We start from the raw sequence: 26,073 nt of genomic DNA, 5'->3' as shown, positions 1-26,073 counted from the left end.
GTATTGAATAAATATCAAAAGAAAAATTTTAATTGAAGAATTTAATTATAAATTAAAACTTATTACTGTGATTCCTATTGGAATATAACAAAAAAAATTAATTTTTTAAAGAGCGTTTAAAATATATATTTTTTTTTAATATTCAAGGTGCGCATTTTATCTCTCAACAACACTCATTATAGTTCATCCATAAACTTCGTCTTTCACGAGTAATTAAATAAAATCGAATCGTATTAACAAGAATGAAAAAAATTATCACATCTCGTCAGTTAGTTAATTCCTAGAACTTACGAAATATTTTTCACTACATGAATTGTCACGCGGTTACAGCAAGTGAAGATGACCTAATAATGATCTCGTAGTTAAATGCATTTTTTTTTCATAGACATCAATGGATGAGTTCCACTCAGAGGACAGATTCGGGGGCTATTTTATATTTATTATTCCAAATTATGAGAATTTTTTTTACTTTATGAGCATCCCTAAAAATTTAGTTACATTCATAAAACTAGTTTTCTATATTTTTCGCGTGTCACGTAGGTTTGTCAATCTTCTTAATCATTTTGAATCTTCTCATTTGTATGTAATGCGTATAAACGGTATAAACCCTATTATGATTCCGTGGGTGCATAGTCACCGCGAAGACATTCTGAAATCAATTTACTAATGTGTTCTGATTTGAAGCGTATACCGAGGCAATCGAATAAATAAATCTTGCTAATTTTGGCGGGAAAGTTCGACAATGTGTTCAAATATAGTGTGTCTGTTGGAAAACCCTCATTGCGATTGAAGTTCAATGTACAATTTTGCGAATTGTACCTCAGCAGCGGTGTATTTATCTATACCGGCTGTTTTTTAGGTAAGCCTAATTAGCTGTATCTGTCGATGGAAAATGACGGTGTCTCATTTTGTACACCGTCCTCATCAAATATCAATCAAATTGGTGGTGGGATGTCGTTTTTGTGCTGGGCATTGTCAGCAAAAGTGTTTCGAGCATTTCGGGGCCTCTAATTATCTTATCAGCAGAATGGGATGGAAAAGTCTCCCGAGGGAGTGTGAATTTGATAGCTTGTGTCTTAAGGATCACATTTGCCTCTTTTTTCTTTTGGCCATTTCAGCACTTTTGGCCAGGCCACCCTCCGGAGGAGAAGTCAGTGGTGCCCCTCTCCAGGCGTCGCATGGAGTGTGTGTGTGACAAACGACGGCGACGAGACGGACAGGGGAGCGACATTCAGTGATTATCTGGCTGATGCGTGGTGAATTGATCAAGTGGAGTCGCGTGAATTGTCACGGTGTGATATTTCCCAGATGTGGTGGAGGAGCTGTGACTTGTACATGCCCTTTTTCCAAGTGATTTAGTATCTGAAGGCAATACAATTGATGCGCGCATGGCATCTGGTCAGTGTGGTTGGCGGGAGAGGCTCGCGATGCGGCGTTCACTCGTACAGTGTGTGTACCATCCAAGTGGCGGGTATAAAGTATCAGGACACGAGGAGAACAGTCATCAGTCGATGGTGACCGTCTGAGGAGTAAGCATCGCCGTTTCTTGTCTCACGGCCAACAAGTCGTTGCGAGAGTGGAGATTATACACGGTGTGTCAGCTGGTTGAGTGCTGGTCGTAAGAAGAGAGAAAAAAAGAGTGTAAAACACGAAATATTTCGCCGTTACGAGCTAATTGGGAAAGAAGATGTTGCCCTCGTGGTGATGAAGAATTGCCTGTGTACTGAGCCAGTGCCCAAAAGAGGAAGAGAAATTGGCGCGCGTCGACCAGAGGGAATTCTCTGTGGCATCCATCGCGAGATTTATGAATTGTGTTAATGGTGATAAATTTAAATTTATAAAATCACATGGTGGTTGTGTATAGTGTGGCGAATTGAGTATTGAGAACATTGAGAGTGAGCCACAATTTGAGCCACTCTTCTCCAACACGGTGACACGGCTTAAATAATATTGGCAATCAGCATTAAGTGATCCACATCTCTCACAGCATCTATTCAAGTGCTGATTGAAAAGCATCTCACTGGCGCACACCAACAAGTAGCCACACTCTCTGGGCATTGTAGACAACATTTCGCGTGGCGCAGGAGATTTAAAGATTTAACACTGAGATTTAAAGAGACTCGGTGTCGTAAATCTTTGAAAGTCCAGAGGTGATAAAAATAACGCTATGCCAGTGTGAGATATTCTAATTAGGATCAAATCACTGTATGCTCTGTACCATCCAGCCAAAAGGGAGGGATAAAAACGTGCGCCCAGGTAATTGGACAAGAAATCCCTCTGTGCGAAGAAAAATGGTGCTGTGTACAAGGATGTGGAGCTTCAGTTGAACAAACAATCCCAGAGCTTGAGGAAGAGCGAGAAGAGAGTGTGCTGTGTGAAGAAAAGAAAACGAGAGAAGAAGTAATTGAAATTAATTCTCTTCCCGCTCTCCTGCAAACAAATTCAATTAAGTGAGTTACCTTCTTTTGCGGAGCGCATTCACAAAAGTCTCTCCGTGCGGAGAGTGTGGGGAAGATGCCATCGCCGATATCTGAGAGTCGCAATAGGGAGTTCCTGCTGCAGGGTGATGAGTGGCAGAAGTCTGTCAATAATGGTTATCTGAGGACAACGTCGGCACATCTGGAACGAAGTGTCGGGGTGGAAAATGGGTCTGGTGCGCCCGCCCAGGTGCCCACAGATGCTGCAGGGATGCAGTCAGTGGACGAGGCCACAGGGATCCTCTTGCAGCCTGAGACAATGCCAGAGAGTGGCCTCCAGGAAGTGGCAGCACCACAAAAGACCTCCACGGTCGTTCACTTTGCTCCCGGATCCGTGCCCCAGACTTCTGTGCAGCGTGGTCTGCCCATTGAGTTCATGTACAGAGACACGAAGCTCAGGCGGCGTCTGCTGGTCCTTGCCGTGGCTCTGATGGTCCTGGGAGCCGCCATCGGTGCCCTGTCTATTTACTTTGCGGGCACATTCAACTGCTGCTCTACCAGGGAAAGTGAGTACACACCTTATCCATTCTCTAAATTTCATCTGAGTGATTTCTCTGAGAGACAGTTGAAATCAGTGGTCAGATTCTCTGGTAGTGATGGGACAATTTCCACTATAATTGCATTCTGTGGTTTATCTTTTAGAGTAGCATAAATGGAATTTTTACAACGCTCTCATTAAATGAGATTCAAGGGAATTGAATTCTCACAGTGAGGTGTACAAACTTGGCGATGTTATGGAATAAAAAATTCACTCTCAGAAAGTCTTATAAAGTTATAAATAACCAATCTTTATTTTTGGTTACATTTTATAAAACACTGTGCTGAATTTATTGGATGTCTCAACGAAACTTTAAGATATTCACATCGAAAATTCATTCAGGGTTGATTTGGATGTAAAAGTTTATTGTGAACACCAAAGACATGAATTGTTCGTCCTTTGACTGTCACTTTTTAAATGGAAATTGTGGAAAAGGACAAAACATATGGTTTCTTTGTGTAGTTTTTTGAGTGATGGTAAAAGCTGATGAGACGTTTGTGACACATTCTGTGATAGCTGGAAAGTGTGATAGCAGGTTGATTGATTTTGCTGTTTGGTAGTTTTAGCGTACTCGCGTGGGTGGATTGGACATTTACATAATTTGGAGGATTACAAATTGATATCCAAGCTCATTGTAATGCAGTTGCAATGAAATGTGCACCTTAAATATCGAATATGGCCAATGAAGATATTGAGTTGTGTTGCATTCATTCTCAAGCACAATTGCTTCAATATAATATTGATATTGCAGGGTGATCAAGTGAGTAGACGAGAGAGTATGTATTGATTGAGTTGTTTAAATCTGAGTGACATGGCTTGAATTGCGCTGCATGAATGGAAGCGCACGGGCAAAGGCAAAGGCAAAGGCAAAGAGTAAGGGAGTGTGCGGTAAAAAGAGTTGAGGATTTGTTGGATATGTGGGAGAAAATATTTGCATTGCGATGGGAATGAAATGATGGGGAAAAATATGGAGCGGAAATCGACTGAGAGATGCTCACCGGTCGGAAATTTGCTCGCTATATACATGTAATCTTGGAAATGAGGAAATGAAATAGCCCGAAACATGTGAAAACCACTTGAGGGCTCCCTGGGGACTTGTGGGATGGTTCGCGAGGGGGTGGTTGTCATGCAAGAAGTCATCTTTTGGAGAAGCTGTGTCAGAGATTCTTCATGAATTTATCATGATGAGTGGAGAGAGATGGAATGAAGGCGTGGAGGAGGATTTGTGTGTCTTCTCGCTAAGGGTAAAAGGTATGTGTGTGCACGCTATATAGCATAGTGAAATGTGAATTTAATTCCAACAATCTGTGTGGCGCTCGAGATGGAGATGGTGTGAATTTTGCAGGAGGAGAAAAGCCAAGGGTGTGCGAGCACTTTGGAGGACTTCCGCTGATGCGGTACAGGAGAGTGTATTAATTATGAAAATGGTGAGGAATTCTCTGGGCGATCCTCTGAGACGCTGTGCCGCGTGGAATTTCCATGCGACGCGGTGCGGGTATTATTATAAAGTGAGCGAAAATACGTTTAATTATTGATGGTGATATGGCATCACTGGCAAAGTTTCCCTCCCACTTGTTGCTTCACAGCCTCTCGTGCGCCTCCCCATCATTAAATAACCCTCGTGTGAAGATTTTTCCTCTTGTTTTCCCTCTCAGCTAATGAAATTTCATCTTTTCTCCCATCTCTTTGCAGGTCTTCGTGAGCGGGAAGTTTGTCTCACTGAGGAGTGTATAAGGACTGGTGAGTATACATATCCATGGGAGAAATTCTTTCTCATCGCTTTCAATCTAATTTTTATACGCCTTGTGTAGTCTCTTTGAGCGGATAAATTCTACACAATATGAAAAAAAAAATCCGCCTTTTCGGTTCTATCAAAAAGAAAATCAATTAATCTAGAGACGAAAACCCTATGAGATTTTCTCGAGATTGAAGCCATTGATTTGGAAATTATTGCCATCAATGCCTAAATACGAGCGTAGATCCCAATCAAAATATATCCCCAGTCTGAAAATAGAGACACCCTGAGCAATTCGAGGGACGATGGGAAGTAGGTCATCGGCATCTGTTGGGGTTGATGGAATTTTTGGTGAGCAATTTACTCAATGGAAATACCAATATTCCATTCACCTAACCTAGGGCACAAATACTCTCAATGTTGCCCATCATGAGCACTTTGTTGCGGTTTATTGTCTCAGCCATGGTCCCTCCCACTCACCCTCAATTCAACAAAAAAAAATCCCTTCACTTGATTCTGAAGTGACCAGACATCTTGTCACTTGGGACACTTCCATCATTATCATTATGATTGATTTGGTTCCGGTAACCGCTAAATTTGCTGGGGATCATCAGAACTCGATTAGAGACGATAATTGTTGTTGTTGGTCATTTGCAAAAAATCACAATTAGCTTCAATGTGCTGATCATCGTGATTGGCATAAGTTATAAATAGTATTTCTTTTTTTTTCAACTGACATTTAAAAAAGCGTTCACTCGTCTAAAAATAATATTGTGGAACTTGTCAAGTACTATTAAACGATTTAACTGCTATTTTCAATAGATTACGATGCGAATTCGGTGGTAAAATAAATGGAAAACTATGAAAATGTACTATCCTATCCCGCCTTATTAGAAATATGATAAATATAAAAATTTTTGGTCTGTCCTGCACTGGGAACGTCGTCTGGTACACTGAACGCACATTGTTGACTTGAATGAAACTGATTCAATTAGGAAGAGTGGTGAAGTGTTATCCTGTGTGCTACAAAATGAGGGGGCATTCACATCAATGTCGAAAATATCAGTCCATTTACCTCACACACTCAGTGGGTTACCCACTAATTGACACTCTCTCAATCGTTTCGCCATCAGCATCCTCCCTTCTCGCCGCAATGGACCGCACGGCGGATCCGTGCACGAATTTCTTTCAGTATGCTTGCGGGACGTGGAACAAAAAGCACCTGATCCCGGAGGATCGCAGCTCTATCAGTACATTTGAGGTGTTGGCGGATCAGCAGCAGGTCATTCTCAAGGGTGTCTTGGAGGAGGCGGAGAATAGCGAGGACAGCGAGGCGACACTGAAGGCGAAGAAGTTTTATAAGAGCTGCATGGATTTGCGTAGGTGGTGTGAATCTCTATCAGCGGGTGACCACACTTAATCATGTCATGTCGCTTTGCAGAACAAATCCGCAAGATTGGCGACCTACCACTCAAGGAGGTCATCAAGTCACTCGGCGGGTGGCCAGTGACTGAGGACAAGTGGGTGCCGCCAGCATTCAGCATTGAGTATCTGTTTGGGAAGCTGAGAGGAGACTATAGTGAGCCAGTGCTGGTGGAACTGTTTGTGGGACCGGACGATAAGAATTCGTCTGTAAATATTCTGCAACTAGATCAACTGGTGCTGGCCCTGCCGTCGCGGGACTACTACCTGAAGGAAAGTAGCGAAGGGGATTTGAGGGCATATCATCGGTACATGACTCAAGTGGCTGTTCTGTTGGGAGCGAACCCAGACACGGCGTCCAAGGAACTTCAAGATGTGGTGAAGTTCGAAATGAAGCTGGCTAATGTGAGTGAAATTGATTTTCTAATTAAGTACAGAGATTTAATCTTTAGTCTTTCTGGCAGGCATCACTCCCAGAGGCTGATCGCCATGACACGAGCTCAATCTACAGGAAATTGACTCTGCCTGAACTGCAAAATGAAGTACCACAACTTCAATGGCGAGAATACATTCAGGTATAGCATTTCAATTTCACTTGATGAGATGAGAATTGTCTCCAGAAAGAGTATTCGCAGGCCATTCTGGGTGCGGATGTGCAACTGATTGAGGACGAACCAGTCGTGAGCTACGCTATGACATACCTAACGGAGATGGGCAGGATTCTGGCTGAAACTGATCGTCGCGTTGTGCACAATTACGTGATTTGGCGACTCGTCATGTCAATCATGACACACATGATTGACGACTATCAGAGGGTGAGTGAAATTGCATTGCGGCTGATGGGATTTGCTGCTCTTGACACATGCAAGTAATCGTATCGAAAGAGAGCTGGGAGAAATTTAACATGTCTGATTTGCGCCAGCAAAGTGAAAATTCAATTAGGATTTTCGATTTGATTGGCGAAGAGTGAATGTGAATTATACTCACATTCAATTCTTACTGGGCTGATTCAGTTTTTTTTTTAGTATTCATTGTTTGAGTCTTGCGATTTTAGTGTTAGGTATATTTTAAAGTCGTTTCAAGTGAGGGTGAAATATTCAGATACATTAAAGGAATTTCAGAGTATAGGCAAATTGAGTCACCCTCGTAATAATCTCACATTTCAGTAATTTGATAATCTATGGATTTTCAAACATTTTTATCATCCACTAATTAATTGATCTGTCAATTATCATTACCGCTTAATTTGTGTAGGAAATTAAGAGAAACTATTGATTTTGGCAGGAGCGCATTGAGTTCAGGAAGATTCTATTGGGCATTCAGTCGGAGCGTCACAGATGGTCGCAGTGTGTTGAGTGGACAAACAAGAAGCTGGGCATGGCGGTGGGAGCACTCTTTATTCGGGACAACTTCAATCAGGAGAGCAAGGAAACGGCCCTGGAGATGATTCACACCATTCGGGAGGCCTTCAATGAATTATTAGCTGACATTCACTGGATGGACGATGAAACACGGGCAGTGGCGAAGGAGAAGGCAGACGCAATGAATGAACGTATTGGATATCCGGAGATTCTGACGGATTCACAGGAGTTGGAGAAGGAATATGTGAATCTTACAATCTCAGACACTAACTTCATGGACAACATCATGCAGATTCTCAAGTGGGATGCACAAAGGAATCTCCAGCTGTTAAGGAAGGCTGTGGACAAGGACAAGTGGACTACTGAGCCGGCCGTTGTGAATGCCTTTTACAATCCAAATAAGAATGACATTGTTTTCCCAGCAGGAATCCTGCAGCCACTTTTCTACAGCCAGAACTTCCCCAAGTCACTGAATTACGGTGGGATTGGTGTAGTGATTGGACACGAGATCACGCATGGCTTTGATGATAAGGGGAGGCAATTTGACAAGGATGGAAATATGATGCAGTGGTGGAATAATGCAACTATCCAGGCGTTTAGAGAGCGCGCACAGTGCATAATTGACCAGTATTCCAAGTACAAGATCGACGAGGTGGGATTGTACATGAACGGGAGAATGACTCAGGGGGAGAATATTGCTGATAATGGGGGTCTGAAGCAAGCTTTCAGGGTAAGTATGACAGTTATTCCTCAATTTATGATTAATATAATAATATTCAACTTTTTCTAGGCCTACAAGAAGTGGGTGAGAAACCATGGAGCAGAACCTGACTTGCCAGGACTCAATCTCACGCACGATCAACTCTTCTTTCTCAATTACGCCCAGATCTGGTGTGGATCAATGCGTCCTGAGGATGCTCTCACTAAGATTCGCTCTTCTGTGCACTCACCTGGCATTATTCGCGTGCTCGGACCATTATCTAATTCCAAGGACTTTGCGGCGGCCTATAAATGTGATTTGGGCACCCCTATGAATCCCGTCAACAAGTGCAGTGTGTGGTGAAGATCTCCTGGTCATCGAGTGGAACAACAATACTTCATATGAACACTAACTATCGTCTTTTTGGTGCTCCGTTTAAGTAGCTGTAATTGATACTTTCTTCCGCGCCCCGCCCGTGTTTTTTGCACAAGGAACTACCTGACTATTATTTTATACTGATGGAAAAAAGATATATAGAAAAGCATAGTTCCTCACACAATCACCCAATTGCTTACAGCCATGAAACACCCCACGAAAAAAGTACATTAGAGATGCAATTGACAGTCATAAATATAGTATTTAGATAGTATTCTGTGTCAAGTATTATATCGTATATATTATGGCAATGAATGTTTACTACTGTACTTACTATTGCTATGGAAAAGTATTTTATTTGTAAAAATTACAGAAATTTGTGAGAAATCACGTGTTGTTGTCTGTTTTCTTTCAAAAAGCAAGGGAAGACCGTCAATTGCAAGGTGAGCCATGGAAGCCTACCAAATGTTGTGCTCAGATCCAGAGGCGCTGTAGTCGGTAGCTAGGAGTTTGTTTTTACAGCTGGATGAGTTGAATACCTCCGCTTTTCCAGCCTTTTCACTGGATTTTTAGCCTCTCCAGAGATGCCGAAGCGTGGACGACCGAGGAAAAAGAACGTCTGTGTGATTGTGTCAGACGAGGAGCCGATAATGTCGCAAGATTCGGAGGTGCAGAGCAATGAAGATGAGAAGGAAGAGGTTAACCAGGAAAACACTCCAGCTCCGGTTCCCAAGAGTGAGTTTCTGATATTTTATTGTAGAATATGCATTCCCAGAGCGTAATATTTGCTTTCCAGTTGACATGGAAGCGGACATATCTCAGTTGGAGGCACCGACTTTTACGACTATTCAGCGAGGGCCTCCGGAACCGATGTTGCGATTAAAGTGGAACCATCGAGTGAATCTCATAGGCGAAAAGGTGTTGAATCCAATGATTCACTGCTGTGACAAGTGCTTGAAGCCGATTTTGATCTATGGAAGGATGATTCCCTGTAAACACGTCTTCTGTCTGGCTTGCGCACCCACGGAACCTCTGAAGGAGTGTTTCCGATGTAAGGAGAAGGTCTGCAGGGTGGAACAATCTGGTCTGGGCTCGGTGTTTATGTGCACGCACGGGGGATCACGGTATGGCAGCAAAGGTTGTCGACGGACTTACCTCTCGCAGAGAGATCTTCAGGCGCACATCAATCATCGTCATATGCCACATTTGGTGGCCAATCAGGAGAATTCCAGCTCTGATGTGACCATGACTGAGCCACTGAAACCCACGCCGACAACAAATCCACGGAAACTCTCCGGAAGCGAGAATTCTGCACCACTCAGAGCCAACGTGAGGACTTCCCAGCAATACTCGGTCAATATTCCAGTGGTGCAGAGTCAACAAACCACTAGGACAAATCTTATCACGGTGCCTCTTCAGGATTCTCAACAATCGGTGATCTCGTCGATTGTGAGCATCGGAGGGCAGCAGGCGACTCAGCATGGAGACATTGGAGTGTCCTCTAATCCGTACTTTGCCATGAGCACCGCTCAGAGCCTATATTCGCAGGGCAGTCAAAACTTCTCCAGCATCACCTCACTTGTGCACAGCGCGGCTGCTAATCAAGTGACCATGGCCAGCCAGCAGGCTAGAAACATGAGCAATCTGCCACCGAGTACAATGGCTAATCAGAACCCTGCCACCACTGCATCCCAATTCTTCAATCAATACTCCGGACAGAACCAATATTATCAGGTGAGATCAATGTCTAGTATTCCTAGTATCTATGAAACGAATTCTCAGTTTAGCTCCGCAAGCTCTTATTCATTCATATTCTTTGTAACACTTCAGAACTCCTCTGGATACGATCAGCAAATGTACAATGCCAATGTGCAGCAGAATCAGCATTGGAACCAGCAAAATCAACAATACTATAGATAGATACATAAGAGCCAAGTATGTTGACCTTTTTTTCTTTTCATTTTCCCTCTTCGAACCCTTCGAACACTTTCTTGTGAATAAAGTGTGTGCAAAGTGGAATAAACTTCCCCGCTTGAAATGTAAGAATTTTATCTCTTCGGATTAATCACTTCCGGATGATTTTCGGGCCAATTGATTGTCTATAATAGGTACAATAGAAAGATAACACGCCTCTAAAAGATATGTGGGCAGTCCAAAAATATTCCGCAGTTGACTTTTGAGAGTGAAATCATGAAGATTACCGTGCAAATTTTCCTTATTATCCTCCCTGCCTTAGTATTGGCGGGAGATTCCTTGAAAGATTTCTCTGCGAAGACAGAGGAATTCCAACATCAGGTGAATCAACAGATCAGAGGAGTGAAAACATCCTACTCTCGAGACACTTCTATGGAGTTGGTGCAAATGTGGCTGTCTGTGGATGAGACTCTAGGCGATATAGACAACCTGAAGATGGGCATTGGGGGCATGATAGAAGCATCTGAGATGAACTGTGTGGAGAAATGCCCAACAAAGTATGATGAAGCGATTCAGGAGGCTGATGAGGGATATCAGATCTGCTTAAGAGAAACCCACAACTCTGCAGAAGGTCTCATCAAGGATTTCCTGGATAAACTGCATAAGGAGTGGCGAGAGAGGAATAATTTTCAAGTATCTAAGCTTTTTGAGCTTTTTCATGGTGAATTGAAAGGAAAACTCGACATTCTCCAGAGCCTTCAAGCTGATATGAGTGCCAAAAGCCTGACTTGGGACAACGTGGCGATGATTAATCTCACCGCTGGTGAGACAATCAGCAGAGATGACCTGAAGAGGAAAGGCATAAGCAGCTTCACATGTTTCATGATCGTAAGAAATACACTGTTTGGGAAGATCAAAGAGATTGAGGCCTTCCTCAACGACAACTGCTTGGAATCCCCACAAGAAATATACAAAATTTATCCACGTGCAGATGAAATGCATTAGTACAGCAATTATTTAAATAAAGAATATAAAAATCAGGTGACTGTTCCTAGAATTTTCCTGACGAGATCGTGAAGTGCACTTTTCCATCTTCGCCCAAGTGCGACTGCGTGTGCGTAAACTGTCCATTTTGGCTGGTGATGCTGGACGTGGAGCCCTGAATTCTCACCGGTTCTTCCTCACCGAAACGTGAGTGAAGGCCACTGGGTGGCGTGTTGACGCTAGAGCTACTCGAGACGCCCGAGTAGACATTCCCTGGGGCTGGAGCAAAAGATTGCTGATGGCCAAAGGGAGCGCCAAAGCCAGGCTGGAATCCTGTGCCTCCATAGGGATTCGCAAAGTAGATGGGATTGTGTCCTGTTGAGGAACTAGACGACGCTGAGGCTGATGATGATGACACCTGAGCGGATCGCCTGAATCTGTTCATCTGGAGAGACAAATATCCGGTAAATTAACACATTATTCAATACATTAACACTGAATATTTTTATGTAGCGAAAAGCGGGGCAATTTCAGAGAAGGAACTCATATTTTCTCAACAAATATTCATTTGATTTTTTTTTACCACAATATATACAGAAAAATCGATGCTAGAAGTTACCCTACTCTCTCCTATTCAAAGAGTTGAGATATGATGTTTAGGTTTTAATTTGTGTAATTTTCACTGGACCATTGTACATATTTATATATATATATATATAAGATTTTTCAGCGGAATGTATGACGAAATCAATGATTATTGGAAAATACTCACGACTCGTTTGAAAAATTGGTTATTATTGGATGTAGTTTTCATGTTTTGCAACAACTTCTAACTACCCACTTAATGAAAAAGTCATAAGAAGCGACTTCATGCGTAAAATACCATGCAAAATTAATTCTTAAAGACGGCGAAACAATATTTGCTGAATATTTATTATGGGAAGGAGTTGATGGACAGAAACTCACCGTGGCTGGATGAAGTGGAAAGTAGTTCAGGAGTTCGCCATGCTCGTCAACCGTGAATGCCGCCTTTGGGACGTAGTGACCGTACTCTGGAAGTGAGAGAGATGCTGATTAGCCTATGCGGATTTTTTTCTCCTGTAATTTGTGATGCGCTCGACACTGAGTCAGTGAGTCTCAAAATACACATTACGTAATCTCTGGGCAATTAACATTGAAGTCTTTTGTGCCCAGAGGAGGAAAAAAGTGTCCACTATCATTCAAGCAAGAAATAAAATGTACTGGCAAATGTGAAGGTGGCCAGAGTAGCCAAGAACAGTCCACACAGCAGAGTCTTCATGTCTTCCTGGAGCGAGAAGAGCGATAGGAGTAAAAAGTGTCTCAGAAAATACACAGAATCACTGAAGTTATGTGGGTAAAGCCAGACTGAAGGTGATGGAGAAGGAGCATCTTTTATATGAGGAAACCCCCACCACCATCATCGCATCTCTCTTGACCAGATGAAGAATACATCATGACGTGTTGATGATCAAGGTTCTCTGTCTCTGTTTATCAGTAGAGGAGCTGAAACAGGTATTTTTTGCTCTATGCCGAAAGCTCACAACTATGAATCAGCGAGGAAAGGGAAATAAAAGGTATTTTTGTATGAAATTACCTAAAATTCACATCTATAAAATCTATACTGTTATCCATTAAGATTTGATCTGTGGCTCAGGAGTCGTCTGAGAAGATTCGGGAGGCAGATATTGAGCTGGTGACAAAGTCATAGACCCCAAAGAAGATTGTTCCACCAATTGAGATCCACATGACACGCGGAACAAAACCGGCAAAGAGCCTGAAATGAGAAAGAAATTAGATAAAGAAAGTAATTTATGAAACATTCTTACCCGGAAATGCCTTCTCGAGTGTAAATCTTCCTTAGAACCCCCATGATGCTGGTTTTCTGGGCCTCTCCTTGCGCAGCAAGCATTATTCTTGTCTTGGCTACGTCAAAGGGAGTGGTAATTCCACCGGCAATCGCTCCTGCGAGGGCTCCACAAAGGGCCACTTGAGAACTGGCCAGAGATTCACCAGTGGATTGACTCCAGGTGGCTTTGAAATATTCCCAGAGTGGAAATTGGATAAGAGAGAAGGGAATTTCTCTGGATAGTGTCGTCCCGAAGCCTCGATAGAGTCCCTTGACAAAACCCTCATTTTTGAGAGCGTGTCTAAGAATATTGATGGCAGATCTGTTTCCCTGCGTCAAGTCCTGCCTTCGCTGCTTGGCTATTTCCACAGGAACACGGATAAGACATGCTGCCACTTCTCCCAAACTGGCTGAAATCATATGTACGACTGGCGTGTGGAGTTTCAGGAAGTCCTGTGAACCCAGAATGGATTTGGAGGTTTCATAAGTGCAGAAAAAGAGCGCTGCACAAGGAGCACTTCCAGCGGCAGCGGGTAGGAAGCCTTTGTATATTTTAGAAAGGCCACCAGACTTCCAGAAGCCCTTCTCACTCTGCAGGCGGGTTTTTATGGTGTCCACAGGGAAGAGGACAACATCCACAACCGTTCCAGCAACACCTCCGCTCTGTAAAAGGACAGAAATCCGATTAATCTTCACAGGATTCTTCACAAATCCTATTAGAATACTCACAATGAGAGATGTGAAAAACAATCCTGAACTACTCATATTGGGAAAATTATGCTTTTCACCGAAAATGCAAGGAAAACATGTTTGACTGCAGAGAATTGTGTAAATACCATGCAAGTATTCCTAAGATTTGAGGTTATGTCTCACCGGTAGTGAATGTTTGAACTAAAAGCTCCGTTGGAAGTCTTTAGAGAAAAAGAGATTTACAAAAAAGAATTTATTTCTTTTAAAATGCTTTTTGCACATTTCTCCAAAGGAAAGTATATCTGGAAAACGAACGAGAAAGTACATAAACTGTGGTTTTCATCGCTTTTTTCGGCTGCTGCAGGGAAGAAGTCCAGGAGAAGAATATCAAAATAAAAATGCATCTCTGTCTCTTGTCTCTCGTGTGGGTGCACGTCGTCTTCACTTAGTCTTGACTTTTCCAGAATTCTGTTCCACCTCGGGAACATCACTGTCCGCCTTTTTCTCCTTCTTCGCCTTGTCCACTTTCGCTGGCTTGGTCTTTTTCAGTGCCTTCAATTCGGCCTGTTTCTCGCGCCTGTTGCGCAGGAATTCATTGATAAATTGGAAGATAAGGTAGCCCTGGAGGCTGTAAACCACGAACAAGGCCAAAATGCCGTAGTGGCCAAGCTCTGTGGTGCCGATGCCGTAAAAAAAGGTCAATACGGAGAGCACCATTGTGGAGAAGCGCATGAAGACGAAGACAATGTTGCTGAGGACACGAGCTACAACGGAAAAATGATTAGAAGGAATGAAAATGAGTGTCCAGAAAATCATTTTACCATTGGCCATCTTCTCATGCTTATCGAAGATCTCCAGGAGTTGGAAAAAGTGCGTAATAACTTCACTGAAGTAGTGGAAAGTGAGGAGGACGACGCTAATTCTCTGGAAGCTGTAACGAGAAGGCGAGAATTAGAAGAAAAGCTAAAAGATGAGGAATATCAAATGTCCCACCTGGTGCCATAGGCGAATGAGACGAAAAAGAGACCCGTTGTGGAATGGCGAATCTTTTCTCTCTGATCTTCCTTCTTCACCTTCTGGAAGTACAGTTCGGGCAGCATGTGGAGATAGTAGGCCAGTTGGATAATGAAGTAGAGCTTGTGGAGGAAGGTCATTGGATGATCCGGATAGTCCTCCCACAGACTGGACAAACGGCTAAGGTATTGCTCTCTGAGCATCACCTCGAAGCCCCAGAGGAAGGACACCAAGTAAAAGACGACCAACTGCCCGGACTCGTTGAAGCGGGACAGCTTGAACTTAGACAGGTGGAGTTTCTTGGAAATTTTCTGCAAGGCAACAAGGACATAAGAACGACGTCCTGACAAAAGGAATTCGCCACAGGATACTCACATCGAGGACATATTCTTGGAGTATTGCGTGCATGATGATGCAAATGAGCATGTAGAAGAAGACAGCACAGAAGTCCTTCCAGCCAGCCTCGTAGAAGAAGGGCACCCCGCGTGGGTTCTCGGCCGAGGCCTCCTCGCCCGTGACATTGTGGTGGAGCGTGACGAAGACACTCGCCAATTGACTGGTTGTCTGCAATGAAGTTCATCAATCAAAATCCACGTGGCATTTTTGGGGGGAGACCATCTGAATCAACAGTGTGAAGGTCACATGAGTTGCCACCTACCTGAATCATGAGACCCACGACAAACACCATGGCAATGCAGGACACGATGTCCGCATGATTCTGGATGACGAATTCATGGCTCAGAATTGGTGGATTCTTGCTAGAACTCTTTCTGCCGATCGGCTTAATGGCCATCTTTCGTGTATGATTCACAGAAGCTGCACTTGTTACTCAACACACCGCTGCCACTGTCTCTCTAACGCTCACAAAGCTTCCTTGGCTAATTCCGGAGGGCTCTTTGAGAGAAAATCCCTGCACTCTGCCTAACCTCACTTTCGCCTGCTAACGTCACCAAGCAGAGAAGGGCTCCTGAGGGCACCGCTCACGCATCCACCGCACTGCACTTGTTGTCGTCGAGCTTCTGGACCAGCGGCTGCCAGTATAATCACATTCGGTGCTCTACTGTTCGGCAATTTACCCCAAAACTGCAGCTCCTTCACGGTCTCGTCGGCCAAATCATCACAACAGAGCACGCGCAACTCCTGATTTTGCCGCCACGGGGCAGCACGGTGGATCCAGTACAAAATGTGCCGTTTTTCTGTGTTTACAGCTATTGGTATTCATTGAAGAGTTTATGGAGATTTAATAATAATAACACAAGGGATTTGCGCTATGAGCGGTTTTCTATTTGCTTTACTCCCCTTACTTGCTCATAAAGACGATTTTTGAACTTCACGCGAAGGAAAACAGCTTGTTAATTAGTATTATCGGTTTTATCAGCTATCTTTCAGACAACAGAATCACAACTCTGGACAGGTGTATTTGGCTTAACCTGTGAATTTGTGTTCAAGCTGTCAAATTAGGGAAATTGCATTCTTTCGCAGCGAGAAAAGTTACGATTATTACGCGTTTTCCATTTTAAAACTACAAAGATTCCATCGTAGTCGTTATGGCAGATCCCAAGTTTCTCAATCTTCCAGGAATTGTGAGTATTGGAAGTAAGGTTCATGAAGAAGTGACGTCATTGGGGTGTTGTTTCTTCTTTGGGAAAGGTTTACGACCAGCCGGACGTTTATGAGACTCCTGATGTGCCGGAAGTGGAGACATCGGACTATTACGATGAAGATCCCGAGAATAGCGCGATTGAGTGCCTTCAGCTGTCCACCAAGGATTGTTTCAACAAGTTCAAGGGGAAGTACCTGAAGGGAGATGTTGACTTCTCGGATAGGATCAGCAAGAGAACGCGCACGGGATACGCTGCCCGGTCTGGATTGTGGGAAATCAACGGTGAAGGTGGCCGAGAGACTCCGCTGCAGAAGTACAGACGCCTCCAGTGTGAAATGCATGAGTTGCTGGATGAAATGTCTGCAATCCAAGCGAATGCGCAGACAACGAAGGAGGAAAAGCAGTCTTATGAGGTGATTTCTGGTGTCGTGAGCTCGGCCAGTAAGATTCTCAAGTGTCTGCACTTTGAGGAGGTTCTGGGAAAGGAAACAATGTCGAAGAATACGGAGCTGGAGCTGAAGAAGCTAGTGACTCAGGTAGAGGAGTTCAAGAAGGCAGATACTGTGATGCCCCCGATCACTGATATCCACCTGGCGCAGGAGAATCGTATAGCTGAGCTGGAGCATCGACTGCACACACTTGAGAAGGCTATTGGGGCGAAGCCTGAGAAGTTGAGTCGCCTCATTGGCGCTCTGGGAGTGAGTAATCTTCTGGCCGGTGTGCAACAGCTTTCAGCCAAGACGGCTCTTCTGCAGCCTGCTCAGCTGGATCTGCTGGAGACGCGACTTCTTGGCCTGGCCAATAAAATGAACGCTGTGGCGGAGAAGACAGCCACCACACCGCAGGAGAGTGACCGAGAGGCTAAAGTTATGGAGCTGTACAAGATTGCTAAGCGCACAGAGCCAATTGTGCAAATCCTCCCTGAAATGGTGGCCAGAATGCAGTCTCTAGAAGCCCTCCACAAGTATTCCTCAAACTTTAGTAAAGCTATCGCTGAATTGGAAGCCAGCCAAACCATGATTCTCACGGGATTGTCCCAGAACAAAGTGCTACTCCAAGAAATTCAAGAGACTTCAGCAGTGCAGTTCGATAATCTCCAGAAGGAAGTAAAGAAACTGGAGGATAGGCTCAATGCCATTAAGCTTCCCAAGTAAATCACGCATCTCACAACACTCAGCTTCGCTTTGAATATTTTAATATATCCCGCAAATAAATATTTCGCACATTAATTTTAGGATGTCTTTCTGAGATGTTCCTTGACGTGCTGCGGTATTTTAATTCTCTTCCGTTTATTGTTGTTTTCAGTGTTGATTAACTGTTCCTGATTAGGCTTTTTCTTCTTTTTCAAACAGGACAGAGGATTTGGATTCTTTTTCCTCTTCTTTTTGATTTTCTGGACTTCCTTGGGTTCTACTTTCAGAGTTCCTAGGTCGTTGAGTTGCCTTTCAAGTTGTTCGTTTATGGAGGCTTTTGTAGTGTCCGACGGCGCCTCAAAAACAGGTGTCACACCATGGAAATATAACAGAGGTTGTCCCGGACGTCTCCTGCACCACTTTTGCAAGCTCTTGTCTTGAGTGGCTACGATGTAGTGACTTTGGGGCGCCAAAGACTTGATGCAAGCTGATCCGGAAATCTTCTCACTATCATGATTGCACTTGTGGACAGCGAAAGACTTTAAGACAAAGGTTGTCTTGGAGAATGTGGCTCCCAAGCTCTCAGTCTCCATAATGCAGCATCTAGTGGTGATGAACTTCACTTCGGCGCCCAGGTAATTCTTGATTTGATCATTTATTTTGATTTTCTTCTGCAATGACGGAATGTAAACAATCAGACAAGGCACATTTTTCACCTCAATTCCGAGTGATAATTACACTGAGTGCATGGTGGCAGAAAGTAGCATCCACAAGAACTTGATAAGGCTGTCTGAAGCCATAATTTAGCTTGTAGAAATCCAAATATTTGAGCAATTTGTTTCGCCTCTTCACTTTCATGGTGATACTTTTAAACACGTGCGCTGTCAATATGCTGCTGTTGAAGGGGTTCTTTTAGACGAGTTTGAAACTGGGGTTTTTATACAAGTATAACGGACATTTTGGGGAACTTCATGGAAAACCCGGAAATTTTGCCTTTTTCCTTCACATGTGCAAAAATGCCACGAAAAACACCCGTAATCCTGGGATAAATCTTCATCTAAACACTCTTCTATGTGGCTACGTGATAGCACGTGCCGGCCATTAGGCAAAAAATCCGGGTGGCAATAAGAAAAATCAACACAGAGCGACTGTTTCAAGTGGCGAGATTTTCATTTCGTGACACAGCAAAATAATTCGCGTGGGCTGAAAAAATAAAGAAAATCCTACAGCGTGTATTTCACAAAGCGGGTGGAACAAGAAAAATAGGGAAGATGTGCGCGCTCTTTTTGTGTACCGCCATGGAATGAGGACAAAGTGGGGATGTTCCTTTAGCTCCTTTTACCATTGTTTGCACCAGGGATTTAATTGGAATCTCATGGAAAGTCATACAAATTTGTCAAATTCCCATCATCGCACCCTCGCATGTGTTTTCAGAACAAAGGCACGCGAGAGAAATCAATCTCCCTGGCGGCGAAGACAATAATAAATCATGTTATTTGTAATTATCACATTTAACGATTAAATTAATTGAATAATGACGAAGGGAGGCTTTTTTCGCCTGGCCTCCCACGCACAAGAAGTGAGGAACAGTTGTAGAAAATCCCCCGAGGTTTTTCTCCGACACTCTCTGTGTGTGAGATTCCCTTGGCATCTCCCCATCATTTTGTGCCTTTTTTGCCCATTGATGCTGCTTCTCTTGCCTAATTATCATGTAGCATGAAAATTGCTTGGCGTATCGTCAAACAAACAAAAAGACCACGCTTCCACCCACACCTCATCGCAAATTGCCTCGCACAGGCACTCATTTTTCACCCAGGGTGAAAGATTTCTGGTCGGGCTGTGCGGAACATTTGGTCTGATTCTCATATAAATACCAAATATTTTAATCATTCACTTCTCTCTGGATGGCAATCGGTATTCATACCCACTTTTGGGGATGTTCGTGAAACCGCACGGTGGAAAACCCATTCCCCACTTCTTTATGTTGAGGAAATAGAGCTATGAGGTCAGAAAATTTCACACAGTCAGGGGAGAGAGGCTCTTAACCACTCTTAACCTAGAATAGCTATTTTGAAATCAGAAAATGTGTCCATAACTTTGCACAAAAAAGACATTCACTCTCTAGGCGCTCTTTGCTTTTTATCCAAAATCTAATCAATTTATGATTAAAAAACATGCATTTTTTTTAAGTTTTTATGTTGCATGGCTGTATCTGTTGTTCTAAACTACAAGAACAATGTCTACATTTTTTGCAAGCAGAAATTGTCAGTCAATTTTATGTAATTCAATCGGTTTCTAAAAGACGTTTTTTTTTTCAAAGTATAGCCGATTATGTTTTATATATGTAAGTAGAAAGGTCGGTAAACATAAGGATATTACCTACTTTTTCATTTCTCGATTGCTAAAAACCGATCAGAAATTCCACACTCAAACAATAGTCCTTAAGATGAAACACAAATTACAAAATATTCATTTCAGAAAAGAAATATTAATTTTTTTTTTGACAAAACCGTTAAGTTTTAGTATTTAGTAAAAATAGATTGTAGAAAGATACTTTTAAAAACTTCGGTATAAAAGTTTTGGTTATTATTGTTAAAAAAGAATATTTCAGAAAAATTATTCTAGAGTTTGTATAGGAAATGTTATATATTTTTTAGACACAAATTCCATTTTTATCAAATTTTCAGTCTGAAATAAAGCGAATGAAAAAATAAAACTGAAATACATTTTATTAAACGAAATACTAATTTATAAATTTTCTCCTGCACAAAATTAATGATTTTCTAATGAAGAGTCTTATAATGTGATACTTTAGTGAGATCTAATTTATGTTAACACTTTTTCCTACGCATCCAATGTTCATGATAATTTTACCCAAGTAAAAAGGGATGATTTTATTCATTTTGTGTTATAGAATCCTTTAACAAAGCGAAATTTTCAGCATAGCGCATAGCAATGATGAGTGTTGTTTATAAGGAGAATATGTGTATGCAGAAACGTATTTTCGTTGATTGGAAATTCGGTGAACATGGTGAATATGAAGTCTGTAATGTGAATTCGGTTGATGAAAATCGAAATGAGGCATACAAACTAGCAAAAAGCTAAAATATGCAAACGCAAAAAGTCACAATGGATCGTCAACAAACAAACACCACCAATAAGTGTAACTTTCGGGTGTGTAGCAACTGGGACTCCGCCCTTATCTCGACTTACTGGTGCTTTGACTGGCTAATATGACCGCAGTTTGGCAACAATACGTCGACGGTGTGGAAAAGGCAACTTCGGGATGTCATACAGACATTCCGACTCTCACACTCCTGCGCACATCGCAGTCACATCATGGATGCGATGCTCCATGCGATGTGGCTTTTTCCCCAGTGGATTTTCCGCCATGGCCCTAGATGAGACTCCACAGAGATGAATTTGGGGCACTTTTGGTGTTATTCTGTGCGAAAAATATCCTAGCAAAAACGGTCCGATTTTACCCCATTTTGTGCCGAACTGTGAGATGAAATTCCCCTTGACGCATGAACCGAAGGGTGGAGAAGCTAAAATTCCACGAAGTCGCTTCATCATCGATTTACTATTCCAAATGTCCTAATGTCTTCTCCGCTTCGACTTCACTCCGCCCAAACCACACGGTGCGTTATCCTGCCATCCAGAAGCCACGCCCTGTAAGACACAATGTCATATTTAGATGATCAGTCTCCGATAGGGGTGTCCGTTCTGACTACCTTACTCTTCTGGGCGGAAGTCAATTTACCAAAACACCATCCAGTTTCACTCTCACCAGTCTTGCCTTGGCACTTCTCCATCTCAAATCGCCACCTGCAGATTTCCAGTTTTTCTGCAATAATTTCCATTCAACTCCAAGAATCTCCATTGAGGAAGTGATTCCTGGACCAAGTGTGATGTGTACTTTGTGAAGTGTGAGAGATTGGAGAGAGTGTAGTGAATTTGAGTCTAGGAGAAAAATGGGAACAGGTAATTCTGAAAATTAAAATACACTGTTCACGCGTACTTTTTTATTATTACCTTCCCCAAAATGTCCCCTTTTGCGGAACACAAATTCCCGGATTTTCTCCCCATTCGGTTGGCGTGTGTTACAGAATGTCCCGTGTTGATTTTTAATGCAAAAATGTGCAATAGTGCATGATGGTGTAAGCTGAGGATTACGGGGTTGAGTGGAGGGATTATAGCTCGAGGCCAGAGGATATTATTTCATGGGTGGCATCAGCCTGTGAAAATCACCCAAATGATATTTAAAGCGTGCTGAACTGGACATAATCGTGTGTTTAAGGTCACAAACCGGAGGGTAGTATAGCAATTTGAGTAGAAAATTCCTCATTTCTGCGGATTCTTCATTTGCCTAATAAAAAAAATATTTAAAGGTTTCTCATTTCCTTTTAGGCGAAGTTTAAAGATTTTCTGAAAAGTGTTAAAAATGTTAAAGGCCCGTAAGGAATTGTTCATAAACACAAAAAGTTTCGTGAGTTTTTTTCAAATTCACGAAGAAATCGAAACGGTGATTCAGCGCAAATTATACGTTTTAATTTATATACAGAATATCCAATTTATAGTTAACAGCACTTTGTTACTTTTACTTCTTTTATTATAATCTATTTAAGAGTTTTTTTTTACATCAATATATAACCCACCTTATAATTATTTACTGTCAAATGTATTCTATTAATTCATTGAACCCTTAATTTTGAAAACCCAAACGCTGCAAAACTTTTTAAGATCCAGGACCATCATTTTTGGCTAGAATTTTGAGGCGTTGTTATTATAGAATATTTAAGATAGTCACATGAATATTTTCATGATAGATGATGGTCTTGACTGCAGATGGTTTTGTGAATATAATTTCTTCAAGATCGTATTTGTAAATCGTTGAAATTCAACCAATTTTTTTACTCGTTCAGGTGACCGTCTACTGGACATTCCGTGCAAAGTCTGTGGGGACAGGAGCAGTGGGAAGCATTACGGCATCTACAGTTGCGATGGCTGTTCCGGCTTCTTCAAACGCAGCATCCACAGGAATCGGATTTACACCTGCAAAGCCACAGGTGAGATGAAGGGGCGCTGCCCGGTAGACAAGACGCATCGGAACCAGTGCCGCGCCTGTCGACTGGCCAAGTGTTTCCAGTCATCGATGAACAAGGACGGTGAGTGATGAATTTGAAATGCCCATTGATTTCGCCACGCCCCAAATTCACACTCAATCCAACAATCGAGGGAAATTAAAAATGAAGAAGCCAAGTTCCTAAGAACAGCGAGAAGCACTTAGCGTGATAATTTTCAAAGGCTGAGATCCCACATTAGGATGGAATTTTGCTGTTGAAGAGGCGTTGTGGGGGTGGCACACATGAAGGCACCCCCGAATGTATTATTCACGCAAATACAATCATGTTAAACATTTGGTGCAGATCTCACGCCATCATTAAATTAATCTCTTCTTAGTTTCCTTGTGAAATGTAACATTCTGTGTGGCTGTGTTACCCATTTATTCTTTGGGAAGAGGAAAAATGCCCTAGAGAGAGAAATTGCACAATATATAGTTTTCGTGTGGTGCTGGGGATATAAAATATCTTTCGCCCCGACGGAACTTAGTGTAATTTCCGTAAAAAGTGTACACCCCAACTCGGGAAAATTGTGCGCCATGGGCAATAATGTCGCGATTTTAATTGATTTTTCCTGGCTCCGGCGGTGAACAATAAAAATGCCTTGGGCCTATGGATGATTGTCTCTCCCCTTGAAGCTGTACAGCACGAGCGCGGCCCCAGGAAGCCGAAACTGCAGCCAACATCGCAGCACCACCACATCCAACAGCACATTCCGATGTCGCTCGTGGCAAATGTGTCGGCGTCATTCAATTACTCGTCACATCTGACCAACTCCCAGCCCAGCTTCGCCCAGGCCGGTGTGATGCATCCAACTACGAAGCCGCCTCTGCCCTTCCCGCCCATCGCCCACCACACCATCCAGCACGCCCTGCTGCAGCAGCCGCCAAAGTTGGATCCCACCAAGATGTGCCCTGGTTACGATCTGCACAGCCGCGATCTATTTGGGCACATCAACCACCTCTCGCCGTCGCCCACGCACACGATCAAGAGCTCACCCAGCATCGATCCATCGTCATCCGAGGGCCTGGGAAGTCCACAGCCGGCCGCTGAGAGCGCGGCGAATCGGCAGAATGGCCTCCTCGACATCCTGATGAACTCAGACAAATGCCAGGTGAGGTGAACAAACTCCCATCTCGCCCAATCACCCACACCCGCGCCTTTCCCAACATGTTTACTTTGAATTTCCACCCCCGTCGTGCGGACCCTCGTTTTCCGTACCCTTGCGTGGCACGAGATGCTGCATCAGAAGCATTACTGCTCTCCCTATGTTCCGACGAGGTACCTTTTCACACGTCTGAGGTGAACCATGTGGGCCTTTGTCCGGCACAATGGCTCAGTTTGCCGAAATCCATTGAGATATTTTATTACGTGCATTGTGAGGGAGTTAATTTAGTTACAGAAGAAGGGATGCGGTTGTGAGATTTCCCACCTAATTTTTTACAATGTCATTTTGCATAAAAGTGCTATTTTGTAACAAAATCAACCTGGAAAATCCAAAAGTGAATCAAAGTGTGAGGGGGTACATATTAAAACTCCCTATTTCCTTATCAAGAGGTCTCAATAACTGAGAAGTAGTCTCTAATCTTAACATTTAATTTTATTACGTTCCTTATAAAGCTTCATTTCATATTTATAAGTATGAAATAACAAATTTAAGGCCATCTACTTACGCCCCATAAATTGTAAAATCTTTACCCTTTGCACCGGAGAAATCAGGAAAATTTATTCATTTTTCCATTATAAGACTGAATAGCAAAGAACGTTTTTCTTCAAACTATTCTTTCTCTCGCTTATTCCAGGAGTTTATCCAATATCAAGTGCACAACACCATCATGTTTCCACCACCACCACCGCCGCCGCTGTCCGCCGGCAGCGCAAGCTCATGCGGAGCCCCCATGGACATACGTCTGCCCTCGTGGGAGATCCTCCAGGAGACCACGGCGCGTCTTCTATTCATGGCAGTGCGATGGGTGCGCTGCCTCGTGCCATTTCAGACGCTCTCCAAGGGGGATCAGCAACTCCTGCTCCAGGTATTGTGATTGTCATCTTCTCCACTTCGCAATTTGAAATTCAATCGAGAACAATTGAACATCTTCCCCGCTTTCGCTGCGAAAGCTGTAAGCGCGACTTTTCGACCCGGATTTTCCACACCTTTTGTATATTTTACACATTAGAGCAGCTCCCCGTTTAATGGTGGAAAGCACAACAAAATAATCAGATTTGGGTAATTGAAACCCCTCAGTAAAAGGGTGCTCCTCGGTGTGCTTTTCGCCGGATTCGGGCGCGATTTGGGGGAAGGAGGGTGGTTTTAGGCATGCCGACGGATGAGAAGACGGGATTTGTGGGTGTTAATTCATGCAGACTCTGTTTATCTTACGGCACAGGAGTCGTGGAAGGAGCTCTTCCTCCTCAATCTGGCCCAATGGGGCGTGCCCTTTGATTTGGGCGTCTTGCTGGACAGTCCACATGTGAGGGATCGCGTGCCTCAGGACGCCACTACGCTTACAGAGATGAAGACGATGCAGGAGATTCTCTGCCGTTTCCGCCAGATCTCGCCGGATCCCAGCGAAGTGGGATGCATGAAGGCGGTAATTCTCTTCTCACCAGGTGAGATTATTCCATCACAATCTTTAACCCTTCACTCGTAGGATGGGGTCTCTTTGCAGAAACTCCCCGCTTATACGACATTCAGCCCGTAGAGATGTTGCAGGATCAAGCGCAGTGCATTCTGTCGGATCACGTGCGCCTCCGCTATCCACGCCAGCCCACGCGATTCGGCCGGCTTCTACTGCTGCTGCCCTCGTTGAGGGCCATCCGAGCGTCCACCATTGAGGCCCTCTTCTTCAAGGACACCATCGGTGCTGTGCCCATCGCCAGGCTGCTCACGGACATGTACCAGATGGAAAAGTACGCCGATATTGAAAAGTAAGTTGGAAAAGTTTCTTCTCTCGCTTCGTTCCTTTTCCCTGTACATACATAAGTTCCTCCTAATCCCATTGCCAAAGAGCGAAAAGTTGTAGACTTTATGAAATATAGGAGTCAAATAAATTAACTGTCCAAGTGATGAATAGTTTTTCTTAGGTGAAAATTGCCACTACTTTATCATAAAAATTATTTATGAGCCCTTTTGTAAG

The 26,073-nt window shown here is 43.2% G+C and overlaps 7 protein-coding genes across 8 annotated transcripts; 4 read left to right on the top strand and 3 right to left on the bottom strand.

Moving 5' to 3' along the window:
* The first annotated feature begins 2,514 nt into the window (after window positions 1-2,514).
* On the top strand, window positions 2,515-9,016 carry LOC132256941 (neprilysin-1). The gene is made up of 8 exons (XM_059753550.1): window positions 2,515-2,983; window positions 4,708-4,755; window positions 5,884-6,129; window positions 6,192-6,577; window positions 6,637-6,747; window positions 6,808-6,987; window positions 7,457-8,263; window positions 8,324-9,016. Exons 1-8 carry the CDS (start codon window positions 2,515-2,517, stop codon window positions 8,594-8,596), a joined length of 2,520 nt encoding a protein of 839 aa, XP_059609533.1. The 3' UTR covers window positions 8,597-9,016.
* Window positions 9,017-9,094: 78 nt separating this feature from the next.
* On the top strand, window positions 9,095-10,634 carry LOC132256943 (uncharacterized). The gene is made up of 3 exons (XM_059753553.1): window positions 9,095-9,343; window positions 9,405-10,342; window positions 10,439-10,634. The coding sequence occupies exons 1-3, from the start codon at window positions 9,193-9,195 to the stop codon at window positions 10,526-10,528; spliced, it is 1,179 nt and encodes a 392-aa protein (XP_059609536.1). The 5' UTR covers window positions 9,095-9,192; the 3' UTR covers window positions 10,529-10,634.
* An 864-nt stretch (window positions 10,635-11,498) lies between these two features.
* LOC132256945 (S-adenosylmethionine mitochondrial carrier protein homolog) lies at window positions 11,499-14,306 on the bottom strand. Its single transcript, XM_059753556.1, has 5 exons — window positions 14,103-14,306; window positions 13,354-14,036; window positions 13,122-13,301; window positions 12,473-12,558; window positions 11,499-11,951 (listed from the first exon to the last, which is right to left on the bottom strand). Exons 1-3 carry the CDS (start codon window positions 14,136-14,138, stop codon window positions 13,178-13,180), a joined length of 843 nt encoding a protein of 280 aa, XP_059609539.1. The 5' UTR covers window positions 14,139-14,306; the 3' UTR covers window positions 11,499-11,951; window positions 12,473-12,558; window positions 13,122-13,177.
* On the bottom strand, window positions 14,302-16,227 carry LOC132256944 (translocating chain-associated membrane protein 1). Its single transcript, XM_059753554.1, has 5 exons — window positions 15,736-16,227; window positions 15,453-15,641; window positions 15,057-15,388; window positions 14,885-14,994; window positions 14,302-14,827 (listed from the first exon to the last, which is right to left on the bottom strand). Exons 1-5 carry the CDS (start codon window positions 15,868-15,870, stop codon window positions 14,505-14,507), a joined length of 1,089 nt encoding a protein of 362 aa, XP_059609537.1. The 5' UTR covers window positions 15,871-16,227; the 3' UTR covers window positions 14,302-14,504.
* A 283-nt stretch (window positions 16,228-16,510) lies between these two features.
* LOC132256833 (dynactin subunit 2) lies at window positions 16,511-17,909 on the top strand. The gene is made up of 2 exons (XM_059753397.1): window positions 16,511-16,660; window positions 16,728-17,909. The coding sequence occupies exons 1-2, from the start codon at window positions 16,625-16,627 to the stop codon at window positions 17,832-17,834; spliced, it is 1,143 nt and encodes a 380-aa protein (XP_059609380.1). The 5' UTR covers window positions 16,511-16,624; the 3' UTR covers window positions 17,835-17,909.
* LOC132256834 (rRNA-processing protein UTP23 homolog) lies at window positions 17,887-18,696 on the bottom strand. The gene is made up of 2 exons (XM_059753398.1): window positions 18,552-18,696; window positions 17,887-18,484 (listed from the first exon to the last, which is right to left on the bottom strand). The coding sequence occupies exons 1-2, from the start codon at window positions 18,669-18,671 to the stop codon at window positions 17,912-17,914; spliced, it is 693 nt and encodes a 230-aa protein (XP_059609381.1). The 5' UTR covers window positions 18,672-18,696; the 3' UTR covers window positions 17,887-17,911.
* A 2,919-nt stretch (window positions 18,697-21,615) lies between these two features.
* On the top strand, window positions 21,616-25,991 carry LOC132256868 (protein dissatisfaction). Of its 2 annotated transcripts, none has more exons than XM_059753449.1 (6): window positions 21,616-21,797; window positions 22,739-22,981; window positions 23,575-24,050; window positions 24,739-24,969; window positions 25,324-25,546; window positions 25,606-25,991. In XM_059753449.1, exons 1-6 carry the CDS (start codon window positions 21,788-21,790, stop codon window positions 25,866-25,868), a joined length of 1,446 nt encoding a protein of 481 aa, XP_059609432.1. In that variant the 5' UTR covers window positions 21,616-21,787; the 3' UTR covers window positions 25,869-25,991. The 2 variants fall into 2 exon arrangements, with proteins under 2 accessions (XP_059609432.1, XP_059609431.1); XM_059753448.1 differs by having other exon boundaries at window positions 25,588-25,991.
* The last annotated feature ends 82 nt before the right edge of the window (window positions 25,992-26,073 follow it).

This window comes from Phlebotomus argentipes, unplaced genomic scaffold, assembly GCF_947086385.1.
Source record: "Phlebotomus argentipes unplaced genomic scaffold, Phlebotomus argentipes genome assembly contig_33, whole genome shotgun sequence".
Lineage (NCBI taxonomy): Eukaryota > Metazoa > Arthropoda > Insecta > Diptera > Psychodidae > Phlebotomus > Phlebotomus argentipes.
Note: the sequence above shows the minus strand (reverse complement) of the source record. Positions and strands in the feature narration are given on the sequence as shown.

Bases quoted from the DNA above. Each gene is read 5' to 3' on its own strand.
- LOC132256941 (XM_059753550.1), top strand. From the start codon at position 2,515: ATGCCATCGCCGATATCTGAGAGTCGCAATAGGGAGTTCCTGCTGCAG. The intron at 6,578-6,636 runs GTGAGTGAAATT...TCTTTCTGGCAG, and splicing joins TCGAAATGAAGCTGGCTAAT to GCATCACTCCCAGAGGCTGA. The intron at 6,748-6,807 runs GTATAGCATTTC...GAGTATTCGCAG, and splicing joins AATGGCGAGAATACATTCAG to GCCATTCTGGGTGCGGATGT.
- LOC132256833 (XM_059753397.1), top strand. From the start codon at position 16,625: ATGGCAGATCCCAAGTTTCTCAATCTTCCAGGAATT. The intron at 16,661-16,727 runs GTGAGTATTGGA...TCTTTGGGAAAG, and splicing joins TTCTCAATCTTCCAGGAATT to GTTTACGACCAGCCGGACGT.
- LOC132256944 (XM_059753554.1), bottom strand. From the start codon at position 15,870: ATGGCCATTAAGCCGATCGGCAGAAAGAGTTCTAGCAAGAATCCACCA. The intron at 14,995-15,056 runs GTGGGACATTTG...TTCTCGTTACAG, and splicing joins TCATTCGCCTATGGCACCAG to CTTCCAGAGAATTAGCGTCG. The intron at 14,828-14,884 runs GTAAAATGATTT...TTTCCGTTGTAG, and splicing joins GCATGAGAAGATGGCCAATG to CTCGTGTCCTCAGCAACATT.
- LOC132256834 (XM_059753398.1), bottom strand. From the start codon at position 18,671: ATGAAAGTGAAGAGGCGAAACAAATTGCTCAAATATTTGGATTTCTAC. The intron at 18,485-18,551 runs GTAATTATCACT...CCGTCATTGCAG, and splicing joins TCTGCCACCATGCACTCAGT to AAGAAAATCAAAATAAATGA.
- LOC132256945 (XM_059753556.1), bottom strand. From the start codon at position 14,138: ATGAGTAGTTCAGGATTGTTTTTCACATCTCTCATT. The intron at 14,037-14,102 runs GTGAGTATTCTA...GTCCTTTTACAG, and splicing joins TGTTTTTCACATCTCTCATT to AGCGGAGGTGTTGCTGGAAC. The intron at 13,302-13,353 runs GTAAGAATGTTT...TTCTCATTTCAG, and splicing joins ACTCGAGAAGGCATTTCCGG to GCTCTTTGCCGGTTTTGTTC.
- LOC132256943 (XM_059753553.1), top strand. From the start codon at position 9,193: ATGCCGAAGCGTGGACGACCGAGGAAAAAGAACGTCTGTGTGATTGTG. The intron at 9,344-9,404 runs GTGAGTTTCTGA...TTTGCTTTCCAG, and splicing joins TCCAGCTCCGGTTCCCAAGA to TTGACATGGAAGCGGACATA. The intron at 10,343-10,438 runs GTGAGATCAATG...GTAACACTTCAG, and splicing joins GACAGAACCAATATTATCAG to AACTCCTCTGGATACGATCA.
- LOC132256868 (XM_059753448.1), top strand. The intron at 22,982-23,574 runs GTGAGTGATGAA...CTCCCCTTGAAG, and splicing joins GTCATCGATGAACAAGGACG to CTGTACAGCACGAGCGCGGC. The intron at 24,051-24,738 runs GTGAGGTGAACA...CGCTTATTCCAG, and splicing joins TGAACTCAGACAAATGCCAG to GAGTTTATCCAATATCAAGT.